The sequence below is a fragment of the Sciurus carolinensis genome, chromosome 5 (genome assembly GCF_902686445.1).
Source record: "Sciurus carolinensis chromosome 5, mSciCar1.2, whole genome shotgun sequence".
Lineage (NCBI taxonomy): Eukaryota > Metazoa > Chordata > Mammalia > Rodentia > Sciuridae > Sciurus > Sciurus carolinensis.
Genome location: NC_062217.1, coordinates 112,568,599 through 112,591,994, shown reverse-complemented (window position 1 = coordinate 112,591,994; position 23,396 = coordinate 112,568,599). Strand labels below are relative to the sequence as shown.

The 23,396-nt window shown below is 37.6% G+C and overlaps 1 protein-coding gene and 1 non-coding gene across 2 annotated transcripts in view; both read left to right on the top strand.

Moving 5' to 3' along the window:
- Ank3 (ankyrin 3) overlaps nucleotides 1-23,396 on the top strand; it is a 320,745-nt gene that overhangs the window by 139,711 nt on the left and 157,638 nt on the right. Inside the window, 2 exon segments of the mRNA XM_047553901.1 lie at nucleotides 10,107-10,205; nucleotides 22,953-23,051. Of these exon segments, the coding sequence (XP_047409857.1) occupies nucleotides 10,107-10,205; nucleotides 22,953-23,051 (198 nt within the window).
- LOC124986031 (small nucleolar RNA SNORA13) lies at nucleotides 9,682-9,814 on the top strand. Its single transcript, XR_007108941.1, has one exon. It is a non-coding gene; the product is annotated as a small nucleolar RNA SNORA13 (small nucleolar RNA).

Below are 23,396 nucleotides of genomic sequence, written 5' to 3'. Positions count from 1 at the left end.
TCTCCATTCTCAATAGTGGAGCACCTAAGTGTTTCTATCTTGTTAGAGCATGTGTATCGTGTTAGATGCCATGGGTACTGGACAGGCTTTCCGTTCTTTGCTGCTCCTCCCTCAAGAGCCACACAGCCCTGCTGAGTCTTTTCAGGCTGAGCCAGTGCTGAGCCACAGCTTCTCTAGTGCCTCTTGCATCGATAGGAGATGACCCATTGAACACCTTCTGATTTCACTGATTTCATGGACTACTTCAGATCTGCATGGTTTTTTTCTACTCAAAGTGTTTCATAATGTCTTCATAAGATGCAACTGATTCATATTTTTTTTTTAATGTCCAGGTGACAAATAATAATAAGAACAGCTTCTGCCCAAGTGATGCACTCCTGTAATCTCATGTACTCCAGAGGCTGAGGCAGGAGGATTCCAAGTTGGAGGCCAGCCTCAGCAATTTAGCAAGATCCTGTCTCAAAATAAAAAAAAATAAAAAGGATGGGAGGGTGTAGTGGTAGAAAGACTTTTTTAAAAGTTTCACTCCTAACACTTTTATGTTTATTAAATGCCAAGCACCAATTTTAAAACTCTATACTTATTAATTCATTGAATCCTCATGACAGTGTTGTAAGAACTATTAGTAGCTTCAAATAAGAAATACATGATACTGAAAAATTATATAAACTTACCTAAGGTTTTATAGCTAGTTTAGAATAGACTGGAATTTGAACCTAAGCAATGTAGCTCATTACCACTGTGCCACCCTAAAATTTTATCTTTCTTTCTTAGCCTACTATTAGGTGCCTCCAAAATTCTCTAATACTAATAATTGGTTTTATGTCTATACTAGTAGGAAGTGCAGGACTGGTCTGGTGGAGAAATCATGAACTTGGGTTCAGACAAACCATGGCAATTTTGTAATCTTTGGCAAATTAGTTTGATTTTTTGGTCTTAGTTTTCTCATCTGTAAAATGAAGACAAAAACAATCAAATCTCTTTCTAAGAATGTTGTAGAGATTAAATGAGACAAAAGATTTGGAAATACCTGTGAATTTCATCTTGCCTTTTGACATGAATTATCTCATGTCTCCTCCTGACAGTCCTGTGATGGAGGCCGTAGAAGTATTGTATCCATAGTACAGATGAGGGACTGGAGTTATAGCTCAGCGGTAGCACACTTGCCTGGCATGTATGAGGCCCTGGGTTCGATATCAGCACCACATATAAATAAACTAAAAAAAAAAAAAAAATTAAAAGACCCACAGTACAGATGAGAAAATATGCTCAGACCAGATAAGGCACATTTCCTGGTGCCATTCAACAGGAAGGCGGGTGTAGAAGAGTGAGCACTGGCACCTGGTATTCACGTCATCAGTGACATGTGCCTGCTACTAGATCTAAGCTGGGAAATGATGAGGTTGAAATAAGGTTATAACCAGGCTGGAATTTCTCCTTTGCCCTAAACTCATTGTTAAAAATCTTCTATGCATTTCAGAACCAGTTTTATAGTTTAGAAAGCACCAATTTTTTTAGAGGTTTAAACAGGTGATCTTTGTAAAATATAATCTGATCTAATGCAGCATGATACCATATAATACTTATTATATGAAAGAATATAATGAATTTGTACAAATCCTGAGAAAGCTTAACTAACTTGTTACTGAGTGATTTGCTTCTTTCTTTTTTTTGTTTTGGTGGTGGGTATAGGTCATTGAACTTGGGGCCACTTGACCACTGAGCCACATCCCCAGTCCTATTTTGTACTTTATTTAGAAATAGAGTCTGAGATATTTAGCACCTAGCTTTTGCTGAGGCTAACTTTGAATATGTGATCTTCCTGCCTCAGCCTCCCAAGCCACTGGGATTATAGGCATGCACCACCACGCTCAGCCTGCTTCTTTCTTTTCCCTAAAAGTAGAAGACAGCTGGGTATAGTGACACATGCCTGTAATCCCAGTGTTGAGAGAGGCTGAGGTACGAGGATTGCAAGTTGGAGGCCAGCCTCAGTAACTTAGACCCTACCTCAAAATAAAATATAAAACGTCCTGGGGGTGTGTCTCAGTGGTTAAGCACCCCTCGGTTCAATCCCCAGTTTCAAAAACAAACAAAAAACCTTATTCTTCTACATTGGAATTTTAACCCCTAACCAGCAGTTGTTGCCTTGGAGGAGCCCAGGTTATAGAGAAAATATAAACCAAGGTGAAAGATGAGCACAGAAGAAAATAAAGTGAGGGGACAAAAGGAGTTGTCAATTCCACTATGAGAATGCAAATTCACATAGGGGAAACAGCAATGGTCCATGTTGTCTTGTTAAGTGCATAATTTGTCCAGAAGTTTGAGATAAAGGTGCTATAATTTTGTTCAGTCAAAATTCTGAATATTGAGCTGGGCACAGTGGCGCACACCTATAATTCCAGCAGCTCAGGAGACTGAGGAAAATCACAAGTTCAAAGCCAGCCTCAGCAAAAGGGATGCACTAAGAATTCAGTGAGACTCTGTCTTTAAATAAAATACAAAATAAGTCTGGAGATGTGGCTCAGTGGTTGAGTGCCCCTGAGTTCAATCTCTGGTACCCCCACCCCCCCTAAAAAATTTGGAATATTTAGCCAAATCCTGTTAGTGCTTCATATAAATATTTTTGTAGTCAATTCCCTTCATTGCTGTTTGTAAAATGTATGTTATGTATGGATTGCACGTGTGTCTTTAGCTACCACATTTAAAAAACGATTGAAAAGAAATACTAGAAAAGAAAAGCATTTTGGTTAATCGTATTTATACATTTTTAGTGATTGTTACATTGACTAGTTTGATGGAAGTTAAGTAAGATGCTATTACACTAGTGATGAAAACAGTGCTTTGTAAGGAAGCACAAAGAGTCTGGTGAAATAGAAAGGGAAATACCCGGGAATCAGGAAACCTGGAGTCTTGCCCAAGCTCCAGACCCTGTAACTCCAAGTAAACCCCTTAACCTCTCGACTCTTCATCCAGTCATTGTACTGAATCAACTCAGGGGTCCTTGTCAGTTTCAAAGCAACTTCCCAAATGCTAATGTATTCTATAACATTTTGAAAGTACAAAGAAAAATTTTTATTGATCCAAAAAAAAAATTCTGGTAACAAGCTAAATCACAGAAAATGAAAATTGTATCTATATTTGTTTGTACTAAATTCAGATCAGATCATATCAACAAACACTTTAGGTGCAATTTGTTTTCGCCCAAGCTTTATTTCAGGTTTCTTCTCAAAAATAATATATGGATCTTTAGCCATATAAATTTTCTATATTAATGGGAAAATAGTAATATATTTTAGATTGAGAATATCTCAAGGTTTAGTAGTTTCCTTCCAAGTTCAAATATTAGAGAAGGTAATGAGTAGGTAAGATGATTCTGTTGCTCTCAGAGTAAAGGATGCAGGAGGGGTGGGCCGCACATTAGGTAATATTAAAAACAAGCATTTTTTCACTGTAAATTGTACAAATGTCCACGGTAGAAATTTTTTAGGAAAGCATGAAGAAAAGTCATTTATAGTCTCAACATTGGAGAGACAAATTGTTATGTTTTGGTTGTGAATGGATCTTTATTTTATTTATTTATTTATATGTGGTGCTGAGAATTGAACCAAGTACCTCACATGTGAGGCAAGCGCTCTACCACTGAGCCACAACCTCAGCCCCATCTCAATTGCCTTTTTAAAATGTGTGTGTGTGTGTGTGTGTGTGTGTAGAGAAAGAGAGAATGTTAACATTTAAAGATGTCACTTCTTTATTTTCTAAATTGTGTAATTTCTGCTGAGTCTTCTATACTTCTTATCTTTGTTGTCTGTATGAAGCATGTCTTTTTTTCCTCTACCCTCAAGATCTTATTATTTATCTTTCATTTTCAGCAATTTGATGATTATCATTGGATTTTGGTAGTTGCTTATCTTGCTGGGTGTCCCCAAAGCTTCTCAGATTTTGAGTTTTATGTCTTTCACTATCTTCAGAAAATGCTTGACCATTAATAACTCTCCAGATATTTCCTCTGTCCAATTCTGTCTCTTCTCCTTACACAACTTCGTTCAGCTACTACTTTATATTGTCCCTTGGCTTGGGACCCTTGGTTCTTTCTTCCTCCCATTTTTCTGTACTTCAGCTTGGAAAAATTTATGAATAGATGTATTTTTAGGTTCCCTGATTGTTCCCTGATTGTGTGAAGTCTACTCATGGGTCCATCAAAGGAATTCTTTATTTCTGATATTGTGGTTTTCTTATCAAGTGTTTCCATTTGACTTTCTCCCAGGAATTCTTTGCTGACATTTCCTATCTTTCCATGCCTGTTATTCACCCCATTAGATAAGACCACTGGATACTATCTGTAAAATAGGAGAGACTTGGTTATTTAGTACTTTTGCTGGAAACAGATGCTCTTTTTTTTTTTTTTTTTTTTTCCTTCTGTCAGGCTGCAAATATGAGAGGGGAACCAGTTTAGTGAAGGGTCAAGCTGAGTCTACATTTTGTTTTGGGGTCTACATTTTGTTTTGAGCCTCAGAGTCCTCTGGAGATGTTGCCATTTTCCTTGGGGTGAGGGCTGGGCTCTGAGAATTTCACTTACTCTGAGAGCTCCCCCTCAGTTTTCTTGAGACCCCTGCAGCACAGAGGAGGTCTCTAGCACATTGTCACCTCCGGAGTTGAATGCTCTTGCCCAATACTCCATGCTGGTCTCCACTTGGCTCAGGGATCTTTTATTCTAGTCCTGTCTCAGCCTTAGGGAGTGTACCTGGTCTCAGGGCTGGATCCTTCTTTGTACTTCTGCTCTTTCTACCACGTCAGCCAAACTCTGCCTTGTACCTTGTATCTGTGATTGCGATTTGAAGGCTTTTCATACATAGTGCCAAATTGCATCCCAGCAAGCATGTACAAATTTACATTTCACCAACAACAAAGGAGGGTTCTTTTAAACAAGATTTTGTCTTTAACATCATTAGGCTCTTCTAGTATGTTGGCATTTTATAATTTTGCTGTTTGCTTAGACAATACGAATATAGCACCAGGCCTCATACATAGTAAGGCATAAGGTACTTTTATTAACAGAAGAATCAAAATATAAATAGCCCTCTGAGTGACACAAAGGTACCACTTTACTCTTGATTTGTTCCAACCTGACAGGAACAGTTACTATATGACTCGGGAATGAAAAAGTGTGCATATCAGTCAAACGCTCCATTTGACAGAAAAGAAAAGCAACAATCTTTAGATGGAGGCATTCTGATCCCTACCTGAAAATGCCACAGCAAGAACATCTGGAAATCAGAATTCTGATCCTAATTCTGCCTGTGGTTAGCTGTGTCTTAATCTGCAAGTTAAGAACCATTTCTACAGCTCATTCTTTTATTAAGTGGAATAAATTTTCTAATTATTCATGAATTGTCATGAAAGTAAATTGAAGTTGCAGATGTCTAAGTCCTTTATTACACATTTTTAAAGTCATGAAATAGGAAGGGTAGAGAAAAATATGACAATTAGGAATTCCCAGCACTTTTTTTTCCTTTTTTCTTTTTTTTCTTTTCTTTTCTTTTTTTTTTTTTTTTTTTTTTTTTTTTTTTTTACATCTCTGTGTCTGTGAGAAAGTACAGGAATATGGAAGAAAGTAACAGAAATAGAGTTCTTGCTTTCACTAAAATTAGCCTGTTGTGATAAAGGTTAATTAAGTCCTTCTCAACCAGGGGAGAGTCCATTTTTCAAGGGACAATAGCAAGAAAGCCCCTACATACAGAGGGAAGTGATGAAGTCTTTGTGTCACATCCCTCTTGGGCTCCTGTGTCCCTAGCCTGACACTCCACCTGCTGGCTCAGAGCTAGAGTTCACGCACTGTACTACTTGGGTCCTTAGAGCCACACCAGTTGGGCTCAGAACATACAGACAATTGAGACATACCTACAAGTCAACACAAAATACATTTCCTCTACCATCTCTCACACATGCCAGACAAGACTAACCCTTACACGGTGCCCAGCAGATAGCCTCACTTCCTCTTTCGTGACCTGTCACACACAGTTCATATAAACTGATAGGTCCCAGCAGGGGTCAGTCAAGGACTGTCTATGCACCAAATCCAGTCCATTGGGTACAACATTTCTTTACATGTTGTGCATGGCCACTTTGTGCTTTGGTAACAAAGTTGAGCAGGCACATCAGATCAGAGATTGTGGCATGCAAAGTAGAAAATTTGGCCACCTGGCCCTTTGCTGAAAACATCAGCCTACCCCTGTTCTAGAGCAATGATATTAGTCCTCACCACTCCCCACCAGTCTTTCTAAGCTAAATGTGTTATACTCAGGTCTTTTTCTTCTTTTATTTAATGAATTAATCACTATTTATATTTTGGCATCTAAGAATAATCCTTAATTATTACAAAAATAATTCTTAATTTATATTTTAACATCTAAAAATAACAAGATATAGAGAAGGCTCTCCACTTACAAGGGAATGGATGGTTTTTAAAAATATATAAATGTTTGCTGAAGATATGGAGGGGAAAGGGCATGTTAAACACCCCCTCCAACCCCATGAGGATGCCCTAGTCAAATCTAGATGGTGGAAAACTTTACATAATAAGTCATCAAGTTTCTTCAATAACAAATGGACTTGGGGAAAATGTGGAGCCTGAGAGATGAAAAGAAACTTCAAGGACCTTTCAGTGTGGGCCTTCTTGGGGGCGGGGGGTGGGTTGGAGAAACCAACTTAGTCAGTTGGAGATAATTTGAACATAAATGGGGGCTTGGGTGCTATTTTATTGTTTTTACTTTCTTAGTAACAATAATTTATTGTGATTTTATTTTAAAACCTCTCCACCCAGCCAGACGCAGTGGTGTATCCCTATAGTCCCAGCTTCTGTGGAATGGTTGAGTGTAGGAGAGCAACCTGGGCAACACAGAGGGCCCCCTGCCCCAAATCTCCAAAAAAAAAAAAAAAAACCACAACAACTAATGCAGTAGTTATGGATGAAATAATGTAATACCTGAGATCTTCCTTTTCTTTTCTTTCTTTTTTTTTTTTTTTTTTTTTTTGAGGGGGTGGGGTGGAGATTGGAACCATACCCCAAACCATTTTTATATTTTTTCTTTTGAGACAGGGTCTCACTAAGTTACTTAGGGCCTCAGCCCCCCAAGTTGCTGGGATTACAGGCCTGTGCCACCATGCCCAGCCTTTTCTTCTCAAGTTCCCATAGGAAGAGAAAAGGTAGTGGGTATAGAAGAAATGTTAACAAAAGGTTAACCTGGTGCTGGGAGCAGAACCAGGACCTCACCCATGCTAAGTAGGTACCCTGACACAAAAACACCCCTGCCACAGGTGGATAATTTATTGAACTTGGCTGAGAAGCACTTGAAAGTCATCATGCTTTCTCTCAAACTTTGTTTGCAATTTTTCATTATACAGTGTTTTTTTTTTTAAATAATGTGTTTGACACAGAATTAGAAAAATAATTTTTAAATCATTGAAGAATAAGAGGCCCAGAATAGCCAAAGCAATACTAAGAGAAAAAAAAAAAAAAAAAAAAAAGCAGAAGGCATTGCAATACCTGATCTGAAATTATACTACAAAGCTGTAGTAACAAAACTAGCATGGTATTGGCATCAAAATAGACATGAAGACCAATGGAACGGAAGAGAAGACACAAGTCAAATCCACATACCTACAGCCATCTGATATTTGACAAAGGTACCAAAAATAAACGTTAGTGAAACTACACCAAGATTTCATCTCACTCTAGTCAGAATGATGACAATCAAGAATACAAACAATACTAAACACTGATGAGGTTGTGGAGAAGAAGGTATGCTTGTCCATTATTGGTGAGCCTGCGGACTAGCATAACCACTCTGGAAAGCAGTACAGAGAGTCCTCAAAAAACTAGGGATGGTACCACCATATGATCCAACTATCTCACTCCTTGGTTTTTTACCAAAATCAGCATGCTACAGTAATATAGACACCTCAATATTTATAGCAGCACAATTCACAATAGCTAAGTTTTAAAATCAACCCAGGTGCCCATCTACAGATGAATAGATTAAGAAATTGTGGCATATATATACAATGGAGTTCTACTCAACCATGAAGAATGAAATTATGGCATTTGCCAGTAAATGGATGGAAATAGAGAATATCATGCTATATGAAATAAGCCAAACTCAAACTCAAAGGTTGAAAATGTCTTCTCTCAAATGAGGAAGCTAGAGTAAAATAAAGGAAAGGGGGAGAGAAGGATAGGATAATAAAAAGATAAAGGGAAGATCCCTGATGTAGAAGAAGATCAGAGGCAGAGTGGAGGAATGGGTAAAGGCAGGCGATGCAGAATGAATTCTTTAAAAATCACCTGCACATATAAATATACCACAGGGAACTCCATCTTTATGCATAGATAGAAAGAACCAATCAAATATAAATAAATAGGCAAACAAAAGGAAGTCTAAGTTAAATAGAGGAAGGAAAATGGGAGAGGGAGGGAGGACGGGAGGGAAGAGGGGGATCATGAACTGAAATTGAATTCCATGCATATATGAATTTGTCATTATGAACCCAGCTATTATGTATAACTACAAAGCTCTAATTTAAAAAAATAAAAACATATTTAGATGAAAAAAAAATATCGTGTTTGAGTTTAAAAATTGAATCCTGCTTCTGGTGGCTCTTTCTGAATCTATAAAACAGGGATTACAATTCAGGTTGTATATGGCATGTTGAGGACTATGAGAATTAAATGAGATAGTAAAAAAGACTTCCGAGACTGGGGTGGAGCTCAAGTGGCAGAGTACTTTTCTAGCATATGAGAAGCCCTAGGTGGATCTCCAACACTGCAAAAATAAAAAGAAGTTAGGAGGGTACCTGACAAACAGGAAGTGATCAATACCTGGTAGCTAATATATTGTTTGTGTTACCAAACTATAATTATATTTCCCTGAGAGCCAAAGTTATTTATGACATTTCTGACCTTTGCAAACAACAGATTTTTAAACTCGTGTTACTGCTACACAATAATAAGGAACCAAAGTGGGGAATTATTTGTTTCAGTGTATACATATGTTTCCTTGGCCGTCTGGAAATGGTCATAGCCCCTGTAAGATGCACAGAGGGCAGAAATGTGGTAGTCAACCACTGAAATCAAGGAGAACATTAAACCAGGCCCAAGTGGAACATGCCTATTATTCCTGTGACTACCGAGTCTGAGGCAGGAAGATCACAAGTTTGATGCCAACCTGGGCAACTTAGTGAGACCCTGTGTCAAAATAAAAAGGGCTGAGGGTGTAGCTGAGTGGTAGAGCATCCCTGGTACACCCCCAAAAATAAATAAAATCAAGGAGAATATGATTGGAATCTGATTGTCCTGACAACCTGGCTATTCCTCGAGGGTAGTCTACAAAGATAATTTTATAACTCTCTGTGAGATTGCTGATAAAAACCTGCAAACTCGTTCAGGCACGATGTGCATGGGATGTCAGGGAAGAACAGATGTTCCAGTTTCAGCGGCTATTGTCCCTCTGTGACAACACGAAGCTCCTACTGAGCCTGGGGAACGTTCTGAGTCACATGACACTCCTTTAACTCAGTCTAGACCAACTTAATTAGTCACTTGTCAGTCCACTGCTCCTTATCCAATATGCTTAGTATCACACGAATTTGCAGGAAAATTCATTGGTTAAAGGCACAGGATTTTGTAGCCTTAATGTTGCCTGTTCACTTTTGGAAGCTAGTGAATATGGTACCAAAAGAGGCATCAATAAATGCTTTGCAGCCTTTTCCTGCCCTTAAATTTGGTATCTTTGGTGTAGGAGCTGCATAAGCAATAGTTGCATTAAAAACAACAACAACAACGAAAACAGGATTTTGGAGAAAAAAGTCATCATCTCATCTATCAGTTAACACCAGTGATCAAAATAAATAAATTTGAACCCCAACCAGACAGTCTTCTGAATTCATCCTTTTTGTGTCTCCTTCTGAAAAGAATTGCCATCAGAAATGTTGGGAAGCATACTTTTATAATGTTTAAAAAGGAACAAGGACAATATTGGGGGAAGTTTAGACAGCAATGTTTTATTTAAACTAAGGATATCAAAACTGTTCCTTTTTCTGTTCTTCCACAGAATGACATCACTCCCTTACATGTTGCATCAAAAAGAGGAAATGCAAATATGGTGAAACTGTTGCTTGATCGAGGAGCTAAAATTGATGCCAAAACCAGGGTAAGAGTGCTACTTATGTGCATGCTCATACTTATTTCCAAGAGGTCGGAATACTTTTCCTAACTACCTTTATGTTGGTTAAACGTTGACTTTATTTTTAATTCCTTGTAGTCTCTTGGAAAATGCCAACCACGTTTATTCTTAAAATAGGATGGATGTCCATCTTTTTTAAATCATTAATTCATGGTTAACTAGTGTTTGTCTTTAATTACAGGAATAGGGTCTAAGTTCTAGAGTTTTCACTGAGTTAAATTTTCAAGAGCTACATGACACAACAACCTGAACGATTTCATTAGTCTAATATTAAAACCAACAGTTCTTCTACTGAAAAAAATCTGTCTACTCTGTTGTTTGGGGGAATATAAAATGGTGTAGCCACAGTAGGGAAGAGTATGGATGTTCTTCAGAAAATTAGAAATAGAATTATCTTGTGATCCAGCAGTCCCACCTCTGGATATATGCCCAAAGTAATTGAAAGCCAGCCTTCAAGAAATATTTGCTTCGTTGTTTTCATTGCCACATTGTTCACAGTGGTTAAGAGCTGCCCGCGGCCCAAATGTCCATTAACAGTTGAATGGATTTTAAAATATAGTATTTATATATAATGGAATATTATTCAGCCTTAAAGTTGGAAATCTTGTCACATGCTACAACATGGATTAATCTTGCTAAGTTAAATAAGTCAGTCATGAAAGGAAAATACTGCGCGATTCCACTTATGTGAGACTACTAAACTGTCAAAATCATGAAAACAGGCCAGGGATCCTGTGCAGTGCTAGAGTGTGTGCTTAGCATGCAGGAGGCTGTGGGTTCCATCTCCAGCACCAGAAGGAAAAAGCCATCATAGAAACAGAAAAGAGAACGGTGCTTTTCAGAGGCTGGGGAAGGGGGGAAACGAGGGATCCTTTAATGGGTATAGAGGTTCACATTAAAAAGCAAGATTAAAAAAAGTTCTCATAACTTACCAAACAACAATGTAAATATAATTAACATTATTAAAATATACAGTTAAAAATCGCAAAGAGTGCTGGGTACGGCAGTGCACACTTATAGTGTCGGAGACTCAGGTGAGTGAAGCAGGGGGATTGCAAATTTGAGGTCAGCTTCTGCAACTTAGTGAGAGCCTGTCTCAAAAAAAAAAAAAAAAAAAAAAGTGGGGCTGGGATATAACTCAGTAGTAGAGCACCTCTAGGTTTAGTACCCAGTACCCACCCCCCCAAAAAAAAGTTATTATAAATTTTACGTATGTTTTTTAAATATTAACTTTTAAAAAAAGTTTGAAATCCCACACATCTGTCTAACTAGGTGTTTATGGTACGTCATGCGGGTTTTATTGTTGTTTGCTGGGTTTTAGGGTTTTGTTTTTTGTTTTTTGCATTGCTGGGGATTGAACCCAGGGCCTCATGTCTGTTCTGTGTGTAAAGTATGTTGTTTATGAGGCCAGGGTTATGGTGAAGAACTGAGAATCTGGTTTGAATTCAGATTCTGAGCTTGGCCAGTTGAATTAACCTTTCTACTTGTAATTTCTCTATCTGAAGATGAATAAAATTAATAGCATTTTGAAAGATTGCTGCAGCAATCAAGATGAAGTTAAACTCTTCTAGTATAAAGCAGGCCAGAAATAAATTCCAGTCATTACTATGAGGTTGTCTCAGAGCTCCAATTAGTACTGAAACTCTAGCAGAGGGGTTTTCTTTTTCCACATTTCATGTGTTTCTTACAAGGTCTGAGCAAGAGCCAGTCTAATAAAGAGGTGGCCTCACCATAAACATCCACTTCTTGAAGGTTTTTGGATGATTTCCCCGCCTTGTAATTGTAGCTGCTCCAATCCTGTGCTCCCTACTTCCAAGAATTCTGATCTCCATGTTTCTAAACTAGCCTGGCAACCTCAACTTGATTCCTGTAGGGCTTGAATTTACTGTTTCATTTATCATTCATTGCATCTATTCCTTCAACCAATAAATTACCTTAGTGTCTACTGTAGCCTAGACATAGCAGGTGAAAGAGGAGGACAAAACACATGGCCTGTCCTCATGAAGCTGATGAGCTAGTTTGTCTTCTTTACTCTGTCCCTAGTCCAGCCCAGCCATAGGTATTCATCAGGAAACCCAGACTTCTTTTTTCTGATGACTATTGAACCTGAAAACCATGCATGTACTTTACAAGATACAAGTTCTGTGGGCTGGGGATGTGGCTTAGTGTTAAAGTGTGTGCCTGGCTTGCAAGAAGCCCTGGGCTCGATCCCTAGCACTGCAAATAAATGAATAAAGATATACAACAGTGCTTCCTGATTTGCGTGGGCACTGGTGATTAAATAAAGGAAGTGTATGTACACACACACACACACACACACACACACACGCACGCATACTCTCTAGAGAGGAAGAGTAAAGAAAGGTGAGGGTTGATCCCTAAGGTATTATCTCAGGAGGGAGGTAAATTGAATAGAGATCTCATTGAACTGACTTCTGCATGTTTCAATAAAAAGGAATTATCAGTATATATAGAATACTAGGACCATTGCTGTAAATGGCAGGGGTTTAAGCACAGGCTATTTAAAGAGGTTGTAAGGATTAAAAAGTAGAGTTGCATTGCTTTTACCATTTGATGACCACCTGGAGGTGCATTTGTAAATGGGAGAGGGGATCATTGTGGAGGGAAATGAGGGATCATAGAGACAAGCGGGAAACAGAAGTTGAGGAGATGCCTGTATTTCCAGCTGAGATTTGAGTTGGTGTGTGGATTGGAAATTACCTTATTTCTCCCCCTCTTGATACAGTCATCAATCACCAGAATAGCAAAATTACTTGTCATTTTACCTCATTGACCAAACATTTACAAGCTGTATTTGACACATTGGTAGGGGAAAGGGTATGTACAAAGTGCATATAGGGGGCATACAGTATCACAGGAGAGGACCTGGGGATAAGCAAAAAAATTGGGGATGTAAGTATCAGCGATAGGAAATAATGTGCATAGGCACAATTTGCTGTCACTTGGTTTCTATGCCACATTGTCTTCCCAAAAGGCCGTCTTATTTTCAACAATGATAAAGACTCCTTTTACCTTCCATCCAGTTTTGACTTGGATTTACTTCTCTTCATTGTTTCACAGTGACACTGGATGTGAAGGAAAGTCTTAGGGAACCAGAGAACAGAAAAGCCTGTCATTTTTTTGGTACTGTCCTGTGTGGAGTGGGCTGAGGGAAGGGTGTCAGTTGTGCACAGACTGAATTCCTGGCAGACTCTATGGAAGAAAGCGTAGTGTATGCCCAAAATATGTGAGCTATTTTGTGTTCTCTTCATCAGAGCTTCCCTTCTCTCTCGCTGAAATGACACTGACTGGGAAGGAAGGGGCTAAAATGTCAGAAAGTCATGGGGACAGGCCAAAAAACAGGAAGTGGAATTTTTATAATTACAAGTTTTAACTACCCAATCTAGTAGTAGCCATCGAGTTCCTACCAAGTTCTTCCTACTCTTGTGGCTACCTTGTTGCATTTAACAAATCCCAGCTGGTGTACACCAGTCCCCAAGTTTAGACACAAACATCTCTTGACTTGACCTTAGAGGCCAGCGCTGGCAATGACCTCTTCCCTGGGGCTCTGTTTCTGCATGGGCTGCTTGCCTAATAAAGGATTCAGTTTAAAAGACAGTTCTTAAAGCATTTTTATTCCAGGAAGTAAACTTGAATTGTGGTCAGGGTAATTTAGGCAGGACCTCAGCAAGATCTTACCAGCTGGAAAAGCGGAATGAGCATGAATTTTATATTACCCTAGTGCCTAATCTCTAGTCGTCTTTGTGCTGGCGCACGCATGTGTGTATGTGTGTGTGTGTGTGTGTGTGTGTGTGTGTGTGTGTGTTTTGCCAGGGATTAAACCCAGGGCCTCACACTGCTAGGCAAGTACCCTACCACTGAGCTGCATCCTCAGTCCCTAATCTCCTAAGTCTTAAGTGTGACTGGCAAGTGGTCAATTGTGGCCTTGAGGATAGTTCACCTTCCTGAGTCTTCCTTTCCTTCCTGCACAGAAAGGGAGTTGTTCCAATGATCTCACAAGCATCTCGGCACTGTGTATTGTAACTCAAAGAATAATTAGATCTGGGGCCATAGTTCAGTTGCTCAGTACTTGCTTAGAATGCAAGAAGCCCTGGGTTAGATCCCCAACACTGCAAAAGTAATTGTTTGCTATGAAATTCAAGATGATTATACATGAATCTTCCCTTAGGAGCTTAGTTAGGATCTGATACATCAGTGATTTCATGTCTCTATTTAGCTCATTTTAAGAAAGCTTTTCCCATTTTCCCAGTCCCATAGAGCTGACTAATATTAACTGGCAGGTTAGCTAATGCTTGTGTTGATAGCCAACTCTGAATATGTACCGTACATCTATAACGATGGTGAGAAGTGTGCAGAGATATAAACACATGTCAAGGCAGTCTTTAGTGAGGTCAATATGCAGCATCCTAATTTTAAAATGATTTATGACATTTGTTAATTTTTTCAACAAGATCTTAATGGCTTCATTTCTTAATAGACTAAAATGCTTTGTTAAGGATGGCCTGCTATTTCTCTTTAAACTCTTATTATCTTCAAAGTTAGCATGAGTGCTTGGTATATGTTGAAGGAAGATGCTTTGCAACAGATGGTCTCTTGTCATTTCCATTTCTTTTGCATCAATTCCCAGCCCAGGGAGAGATTCAATATGGTCCCTATACCACAGCCATTTTAAGAATTTGAATTCTCTCTTTTCACTGACTTCTCCACATCTGATAATAAAAGAGCTGTGCTGTGTTTACTGCTTCTGAGAAGGTGCAGAGTTCAAGGCAGATTCAGGAAGAACAAGACTCTGGTTCCCAGGACTCTGCTCCAGGTGTGCTCCTCCTGAACTCCAACTTCCTAGTAATGTGCTGCTGCCCTCCACCTCAATCATCCTGTTACTACAACACTGCAGGAAAAGTTGTGCCTTGATCCTAAGAGGCGTATATTTATCATAGTATCCATAGCACTTAGCATACTTAAAGTACTCCCTGGGACATATTAGATGCTCAGCATTCGCTGAAATATTTCAATAAGATACACAGCTTAATGATAAATTTGACAAAGGGTCTTAATTTATATGACTTTATACTGATCCTGTGGTAATGTAATTTTTCTCCCTGAAGTTAATGGCAACCAGTTCACTTAGAAGAATATATCTTTGTGCACAGGTAGATGGAGGGGTTTCAGAATACCTCCAACCTGACAATTGTTAAATTCTTACTACTCTGGGAAGATATCAGAGGACCCTTGAATATCCTATAATTTTAGCCTATAGTTTCCCAGAAATGCAACTCATTGTATTTCTTACATTTAATACAAAAGAAAAAGAACTTTTCTCTTTTGCATCTCTCTACAATTCACCTTCTCTCTCCTCCTCGCCTTTCACACTCTCTCACACATGCGACCTTTCTCTTCCTCTCTTATCCTCTCATTTTCTCTCTTACTCTGCAGGGAGACACTCTGTTTGCTTAATAAACTCTCTTATGTGGTTAAAAAAAAGAAAAAGAAAAAGAAATATTGTTATTTGGTTTGCTTTCCTTGTTGTCTTAGTTAAAAATAACTTGTGAAGAAAATATTAAATTTTTCAAAGTCATGAAATAGTCTCTCTCAAAGAGAAAAATTTTAAACCTTACTTCCCCTTATGGAGTTCTAAGATTTGTTGACTTGAGCATTTGACAGGGCAACAGACTATTTCTATGTTAATCAAGGTTAACTTAAATATTTATTCATGTCATACAAAACTGTATTGATATTTCTCAGTTTTATGTCACAAATATTAGAAAATAATTGAAAGTATTTCTTCAGATTAAAGGAAGGACAAGTAAATCATAAAATACCCTTAGCTTTAAAAATTTGAAAGCATGTCTTTGAAGAAAAAAAAAATGTATTTGAAAGTTGCAAAGAGTTCTCAGAACTTGGAGAAAGAGGCATTCTTTCTCTTCTCTCCTAATGATTTTACACTATGTCAGAAAACTCATTCCCTTGCCAAATTAGGAAACTAAAAGTAGTGGGTAAATGTCACCTGCCTGATTCTCTTGAAGAATCTGTAAAGCAGGCTCAGGACACTTATTACTTTAGCTAATTGCTTTGTGGTCACAAGGGCTGTTCTTCAGAAGATAATCTCCACCCCTCCCGCCACTTTCCCTTGGTATATGTTGGTAGTACTCACATCCAATTTCTTTTAAATACCTCAACACTAATTTGGCACACAAATACTGTGTAGTTGTCAACTACAAACATCTTGGATTATTTTCCTTCTCAAAAGGATGCAATAAATAAATAAGTTGTTATTGTCTTAATTATGAACCTTAATTTGCCTTTTCCAAGCAGATATCATCTTATAAGGGCTCTACAAAGCACCTTTATTTAAAATCAAATCTTATGACATTTTAGATTATATTACACAGTCTTTTCCTTTTCTTGAGTTTTGTAAAGTCAATTGCTTCAACAAAAGTATCAATCTATTCTGAGGTTTACAATGTATGTAGAAATATTTTATACCTAGAGTGCAAAAACTGAAATAGTGTAAATGGAATTATATTGCAAAATTTTCATACATGAAGTGGTATAATATCGGTTTGATATGTATTAAGTGTAATATAATATTGCTGTATATATTTAGACTATGGTAAATTAAGAATATGTATTGTAATCCCTAGGACAGTCACCACCCAAAAAAGTAAAGATTTAGCTAAAGCCAAAGGAGAAGTTAACCAATGTTATATATAATGATTCAGTGATCAGGATATTAAATACTCAACCCAAAGGAAGACAAGAAAGGAGAGACAAAAACCACAAACAAGAGGGTGGAAAAACACAAAACAGATAGCTTAAGGGCACATTCTAGTCCCAGAAAAGAAAGTTGTCATTTTCTAAGCAGAGAGAAGACAGGAGAATTTTTCTTTTTTTAGTTTAATTTTAAATGTAGAGAATGTGTGGCAAGAGACTAGGGAAGGAAATTAGAAAGAGAAGTTTCTTTCTCCTATATATAAATTGCAGAAATGAATTATTGATCTTAAAAGAATATCGAATGCTTGTATTTTTAGAAATTGCTTGGCATAGTAGAAGAAATCCAATCCTTCTGACAGAGGTGAGCCTGAGCGTAAATTCTAATTCCAACCACTTACTTGCCGTGTGACCTTGGGTAGGTACATGAATCCCCTGGAGCAGCTTTGTCATCTATAAATGGAACTACTGAAGCTTTTCTCATGGAGTTGTTGTCAGTATTAAATAAGATTCCAAATACAAAGTGCCTGTAACAGAGACATTAAAAAAATGTCATTTCACTTCCTCTTAGGTTAACTCTGTAATTGCCTAACATATGCAAAAAGTAAAGCTATAATCAGAACTTCTGGCAAAAATACCAACATGAGAATAGCTTTGCTAAAAGACTGTAAGTAGTGCCCTTTAGTTAATCTTTGGATTCATTATATCTCTTTTCCCCTAAGCACTGTCTACATTTTCTTTTACTGTTTGCAGTTTTCAGTTAAAGATTATAATCTGTTTTACATCCATATATTATTTTCACAGAGTTCTCCTTGCTTAATTTCTTTTCCCTTGTCTATAGTGAATTTTTTGCCTAAGACGACAAGGGAGGGACCTACAAGATACAAATCAAAATAAAATACCCACTTCTTGAAAATTACTCCTAAGTCATGAACATTTATCACTCCAGTATTGCCTTTGAGTAAATTTCATCTGTTAAGGGCATATTCTGACTTCATAGCCTCGGCTGTGATGCCTTAATGTCCTGCATCCTGCTTTTCAGAAAAATTAGACTGAAAGAAAGTCTTCTTGGCCTTCATATAGGCAAGACTTTGCTCTTAGGCTGACGCAAGAGAGTATTCTGTTCAGCCAGTAAATTGCAGTTCCCACCTTACTAATAAGATTACTGTCAATGAAATGAAATATGAGATCTGGACCAACCCATTTGCCTGCTTCAGAATTCTACCCAAGGGAAACTTGTTCATTATGTTAGTGCTTTAAAAATCAAGAGAATTGAAAAAAAAAAAAAAATACTAACCCCATGCAATTTCAATTCCCTCCTGTAATGTTACTATGGCAACTCGGCCTCCCTCTTTCCTTCTCTCCAGTCCAACTGCTGCATATGTTGTGTTCTTGAAGCAGCCTCCCTCAGTCCCCCATGAATTGCCTTGTCAAGTCTTTCAACTGGAAGTTGATGCTGCTGTATATGGTTACAAAGATGCTTTTTGGTCCAGAACCCATTCCAAGTGACATTGTGCATTAATTGTACATTTCTATGGGTTGGAAGCAATTAAGAATCCTTATTTTAGCCAGGCACAGTGGCACACGCCATAATCCCAGCAACTCAGGAGGCAGAGGCAGGATTGCAAGTTTGAGGCCAACCTTCATAACTTAGTGAGATGCTGTCTCAAAATAAAAACAAAAACAGCCAAGGATGTAGCTCAGTGGTAGTGTACCCCTGGGTTCATTCTCTAGTACCAAACAACAACAACAAAAAGTCCTTGTTTTGTTTTGAAGAAAACATTCTTCTAATTTTAGAGAAAAGAGTATACCCATTCACTATGTTGCCAGACATAATATCCACAATATCTCTTTCATTAAGCTTACAGTATTCTGACTTAGGAAAAAGGAAAAGCTTATTTCCAGCAAATCTGAGAGCTAAGAGACTGAGTCATATTCTTACATCTAATCCCAATTTACAAGTCACTGATGTTGAAAATTTTAATTATTGCAAAGATACTTTAATAGCATTTTTGAAGTAGACAAAATAAGTCTACTCTTAAAAAGGAAAACAAAGAAAGAAATTTTCAACCAACTGACTAGAAAACATTTTTTAAAGACTAGCCTGAAAATGATTCATTCACTCTCTCCTTTCACTTAGTAATTTTTATTAAGCAGTTTTCATAGATGTGATACAGAGTTACCTCCTCTACAAGATTCAATTATCCTTAAAATTGTTAACCTGGTCCTCAGGGATAGACACATGTTTAAAAAAAATTATTCATGACGTCAAAGAATGGTAAGGCAGACTTTATTCAAGGGTGGCTTCTATAATGGGGCTCTGTAGTAGACAGAGACATCTGGCTCATCTCTGAATATAGCAAGGAAAGGTGGGAATTTAGAGCTAAGGAGCAAGGTAAGAGTCAATGTGTGGGAAATTACTAGGAGGAAACATCAGGGGTAAGAGGGATTCTGGCCAAACCTACTTGACAGGATTGCTGCATAAGTGGTCCAGGGTGAAAAGATATTGAGTGTGGGGAAAAAGGAATTCCATCAGATATCAAGGATGGGGGAGTCTCTTTAAACTAACCCAGCAACATTCTTGCTAAAACTGGACTAAGCAGAGACTAACACATAGTAGCCCTAAAGTCAGGGCCTAGTTAACAAGACATATCAGAAAAGCCTGACTGGAATTAGTTCAAGGGGCTACAAATAATTAAAACACCAGGTTAGAAAGTTGTAGGTTACCCAAAAGAGACACAGAAAATAACAGAAATCTTGAAAGTAGAAAATTCACATTTGTCTTGGAGAGAGGATTCAAGGAAATGCTGTCACATAGGACAGAAAGACCTTGGATCTTGGGGAAAGTAGGGAGGTCCCCGCCGTATACATAAAGCATTGTGGGAAGGCAGAGAAACAAGAAAATGAGAGACTCTTTTGCAGAAGCTGCGAAATATTTGATGGAGAAGTGATTGGGGATAGAGAAAGGCCAAGTTGAACCAAGTGAAGCAGGAAAAGATTTTAGAAGGCATGAAATGCTAACCTGAAAAAATTTAGACTTGCCTGAGGAGCAAATGAATTGCCGAAGATCTTTTTCAACAGAGGGTGCCGTAATCAGAACCATGCAGTAGGAAAGCAAATAATGAGCTAGGCCAAATTCAAAGCAAATGAGATTGGTTTAAGTTTTGCTTTTTATTTATTTATTTTTTAACCAAAATAGAGATATGGAGTCAATACCTGCTAATCTTCCTTTTTTTTTTTTTTTTATAAATGCATTGTGACTCATTCAATGACAGATACTTTTCAGTCTCACTGTAAGTCAGCTGGTCTTGTCTCTGTCTTCATGATTATAAAAACTGAGATGCTCATTAAACTTTAACTCCAGGCACTGGCTTCCCTCTGACTTTTGAATGTCCCAGTAGCTGGGCAGACGTGCCATCTTGTGTAGCTTCCTGATGAGGCATCTCTGCTGCTGAGATTTTGGCTGTTTGAAGCATCATACACTTTTGAAAAGTGCCAGATCAAATTTGTAGAAGATCCAAAGGAGCCAGTGTTTAAAATATTGCAAGAAGACTATCGTTGGAAGGCCTGTGCTCAAGGTAGCTCTTTGCAGTTCAGCTAGAACTGATGAGTTTGACCTTAGGGAGTTAGCTGACTTTCTCACCCAAGCAAGATATGATTAAAGGGAGCACGGCTAGAACAATAGCACTTCTCAGCTCTTCCACTGATGAAAAATGTCACCTTTCCCTAGTGAGTCTTTAGATTCTACCTGTTTTTAATGAACAGGAGATCAGAGGTTGCAGCTGCAGAATAAGCTAAAGGAAGGCTAAGGGTGGCTGAACATTTGAGTTTAGGGCTTTTGTCTTCATCCTCCCAAGACCTCCCTTGCTTGTCTTACCTAGTCAGTAATAGCTCTAGCCTAGTTCTGCATTTAGCCTTGGATGAGTAATTTTATCTCTTTGAATCTTAGAGTCTTCATTTTTAAATGAGGATTGTACCTTTCTTACAGGGATAATTGGGAGGATAAAATGATATGATGTCTTGAATTTGCTTTGAAATAATATATGAAAGAAAAAAGTCAGGATGAATCATGTTGACCATCAGGTGACAATTGGTTTACTTTAGTCTGAAATATGTTTGAAATTTTCCATGATCAGAATTTTTTTAAAAGATGAAGTAAAAAAGTGTATGTTTATAAGAAGGGATACTATACTTCCAAAGGATTAAAGAGATGATAGTTGAGATAGACTTTGCTCTTAGATGGCCAAACATTTTGATTTAGTGTGTAGCATTTTGCTTTGAGGAGAGTAATTTTCAAGGATGAAGGAAGTGGGCTAAAGTAATTATTTTTGTGTGATCACAGTTTGAAACTGTCTACACATATTCTGTCATCTCTTATTTCTTAGAGTCTACCTAAGAGAATATGAAAGAAACAATTTTGATCTTTTAGTTCTTAAAAGATAATCCCTGTACCTCAGTCTCTGGGAAATGTTTCTGTGGGGTAGAAGGTAAAGGCGATTTTTGTATTTTTTCCTTTAGATGTTTTCAGGTTTTATATTACTGGGAAGATGTTGGACTTCATGATTTTTTAAATATGTTCCCATGTTTTATTTTATTAGCAAAACACTTTTTCCACTTGAAAGGCTGCTTTACTTTGGTTTATTTTAAGTCAACATAAAAGGCAGAATAGTTGAATGGACTCAAAGAATGTTCAAATCAGGACATGTACTATTTGCAATTCAAATTTCATCTTTAGAGAATGTTAATACTATGGAGATTTGGTAAGTAGTTTAGAAATAGGGTTGTACCTGCTTGCTTATAAATTGGAATAATTAGGCTTATTTTCCAGATCTACTTACCCAATCTGGAAAGTAATTTGAATGGACCAAATTTTGGTGTACTTTAAAATGTTATTTTCTTTAGAGTAGATATTAAGTAAACTTCAATTTGGGGAACACAAGCCGGGTGCGTATGGAAACCCACCAAAGGGTTTGGAGCCACTTAGATTGTCTTAAGTGAATAACCCTCCACTTCCTCAGCTCCATGCTGAGTCTCCTTCCCCACCTGTTCCTCAACAGTTAGTCCTTCTGACCTAGAAGCAAAGGAAGGCCTTGCTAACTCTCACCCAGATGACACAACAGTGCAAAAACCTCGAGGGGGAAGGAACAAGAAAGAGAATTCAAAATCCTGGTGTCATGTGGAGAGCTACATTATATATAAGTGGGATTCGTTGGGATTTATTTTTACATGGTAGTAGCATAATTTGGTAGATTTCATTTCGCAGTGCTTCCCCATGACCCCCACCCTTCATCCCCTTGTCAGACTCAGTCAAGGGTGGAATATTTTCTCTCATATGAGAAAGCTAGAAAGGAAAAATAGGGGATCTCATGAAATTAGAAGGGATACCAATAAAATATTTTGTATATTTTGATCGTATGTGTGAATAATTATATAAATAATTTTAATCAGATTTAGTTTTGAAACTTAGAGACTTATGATCTCAAGAAATCTTTAAAACTTTCTTGAATTTAAATTCATATACTTTCATGGTAGAGAAATATGATGTGGTAATCAATAAACATTCAAGGGTAAAATTATAATTACAATAAAATTAAGTTGGGGAAATGGATAGAAATAGAAATGCAAGAGAAAGGACCAGAATGAGATTCCTTTTACAAATTTCTATTTTTAAAAGTTTATTCATATGTTTTTGAAATGGTGGTATCAAGTTACTTACAGAATTTAAATTTCATTGTATGTTTAAAAAGTAGTGAAATAGTTACATGTTTAAATGTCAGTCTTCTAATATGTGAGAAATTATATACTTTGCAACTACTTGAACTTGCCAAATAGTATTTCTCAAATACTTAAAATTATGAAATTATTTTATGAGATACATGAGCAAATGTCCACATATATTGGAGGCCACACTGAGTCTCAAGAAATATACTGCGTTTCTAGAATTTACCACCAAATCTCATGGAAGGTGTTGCCTCTGTTCCACAGGATGGCCTGACGCCACTGCACTGTGGGGCAAGAAGCGGCCATGAGCAGGTGGTGGAAATGCTGCTTGATCGAGCTGCCCCCATTCTTTCCAAGACCAAGGTAAGATCTTTTCAGGTTTCTGGACGTTAGACTGTATTTGGCTTTGAATCCCTTTGCTGGTTATTTAACCAAGTCTTTTGAATCACATAAAAAATAAATAGTTTCAATTTAGCAATGAGAGTAGCGATATTCATCAAATCTTTGGAGAAGTTCAAAATAACTGTGGGTTTCTGAAGCCTTTATGTGGAATGCACTGTTCCATGAAGTTGTTTTGTGTGTGGTGTTTTGTTTTTTCAGAAATGCTTAGTACTTAGTTTTACTCTATGAGATTTCCGTAGTTCAGAAATGATTGCTTGATGGGTTAAGACAGACTTCGAAGATCTACCCTTTCCCAAGTCTAGGTGC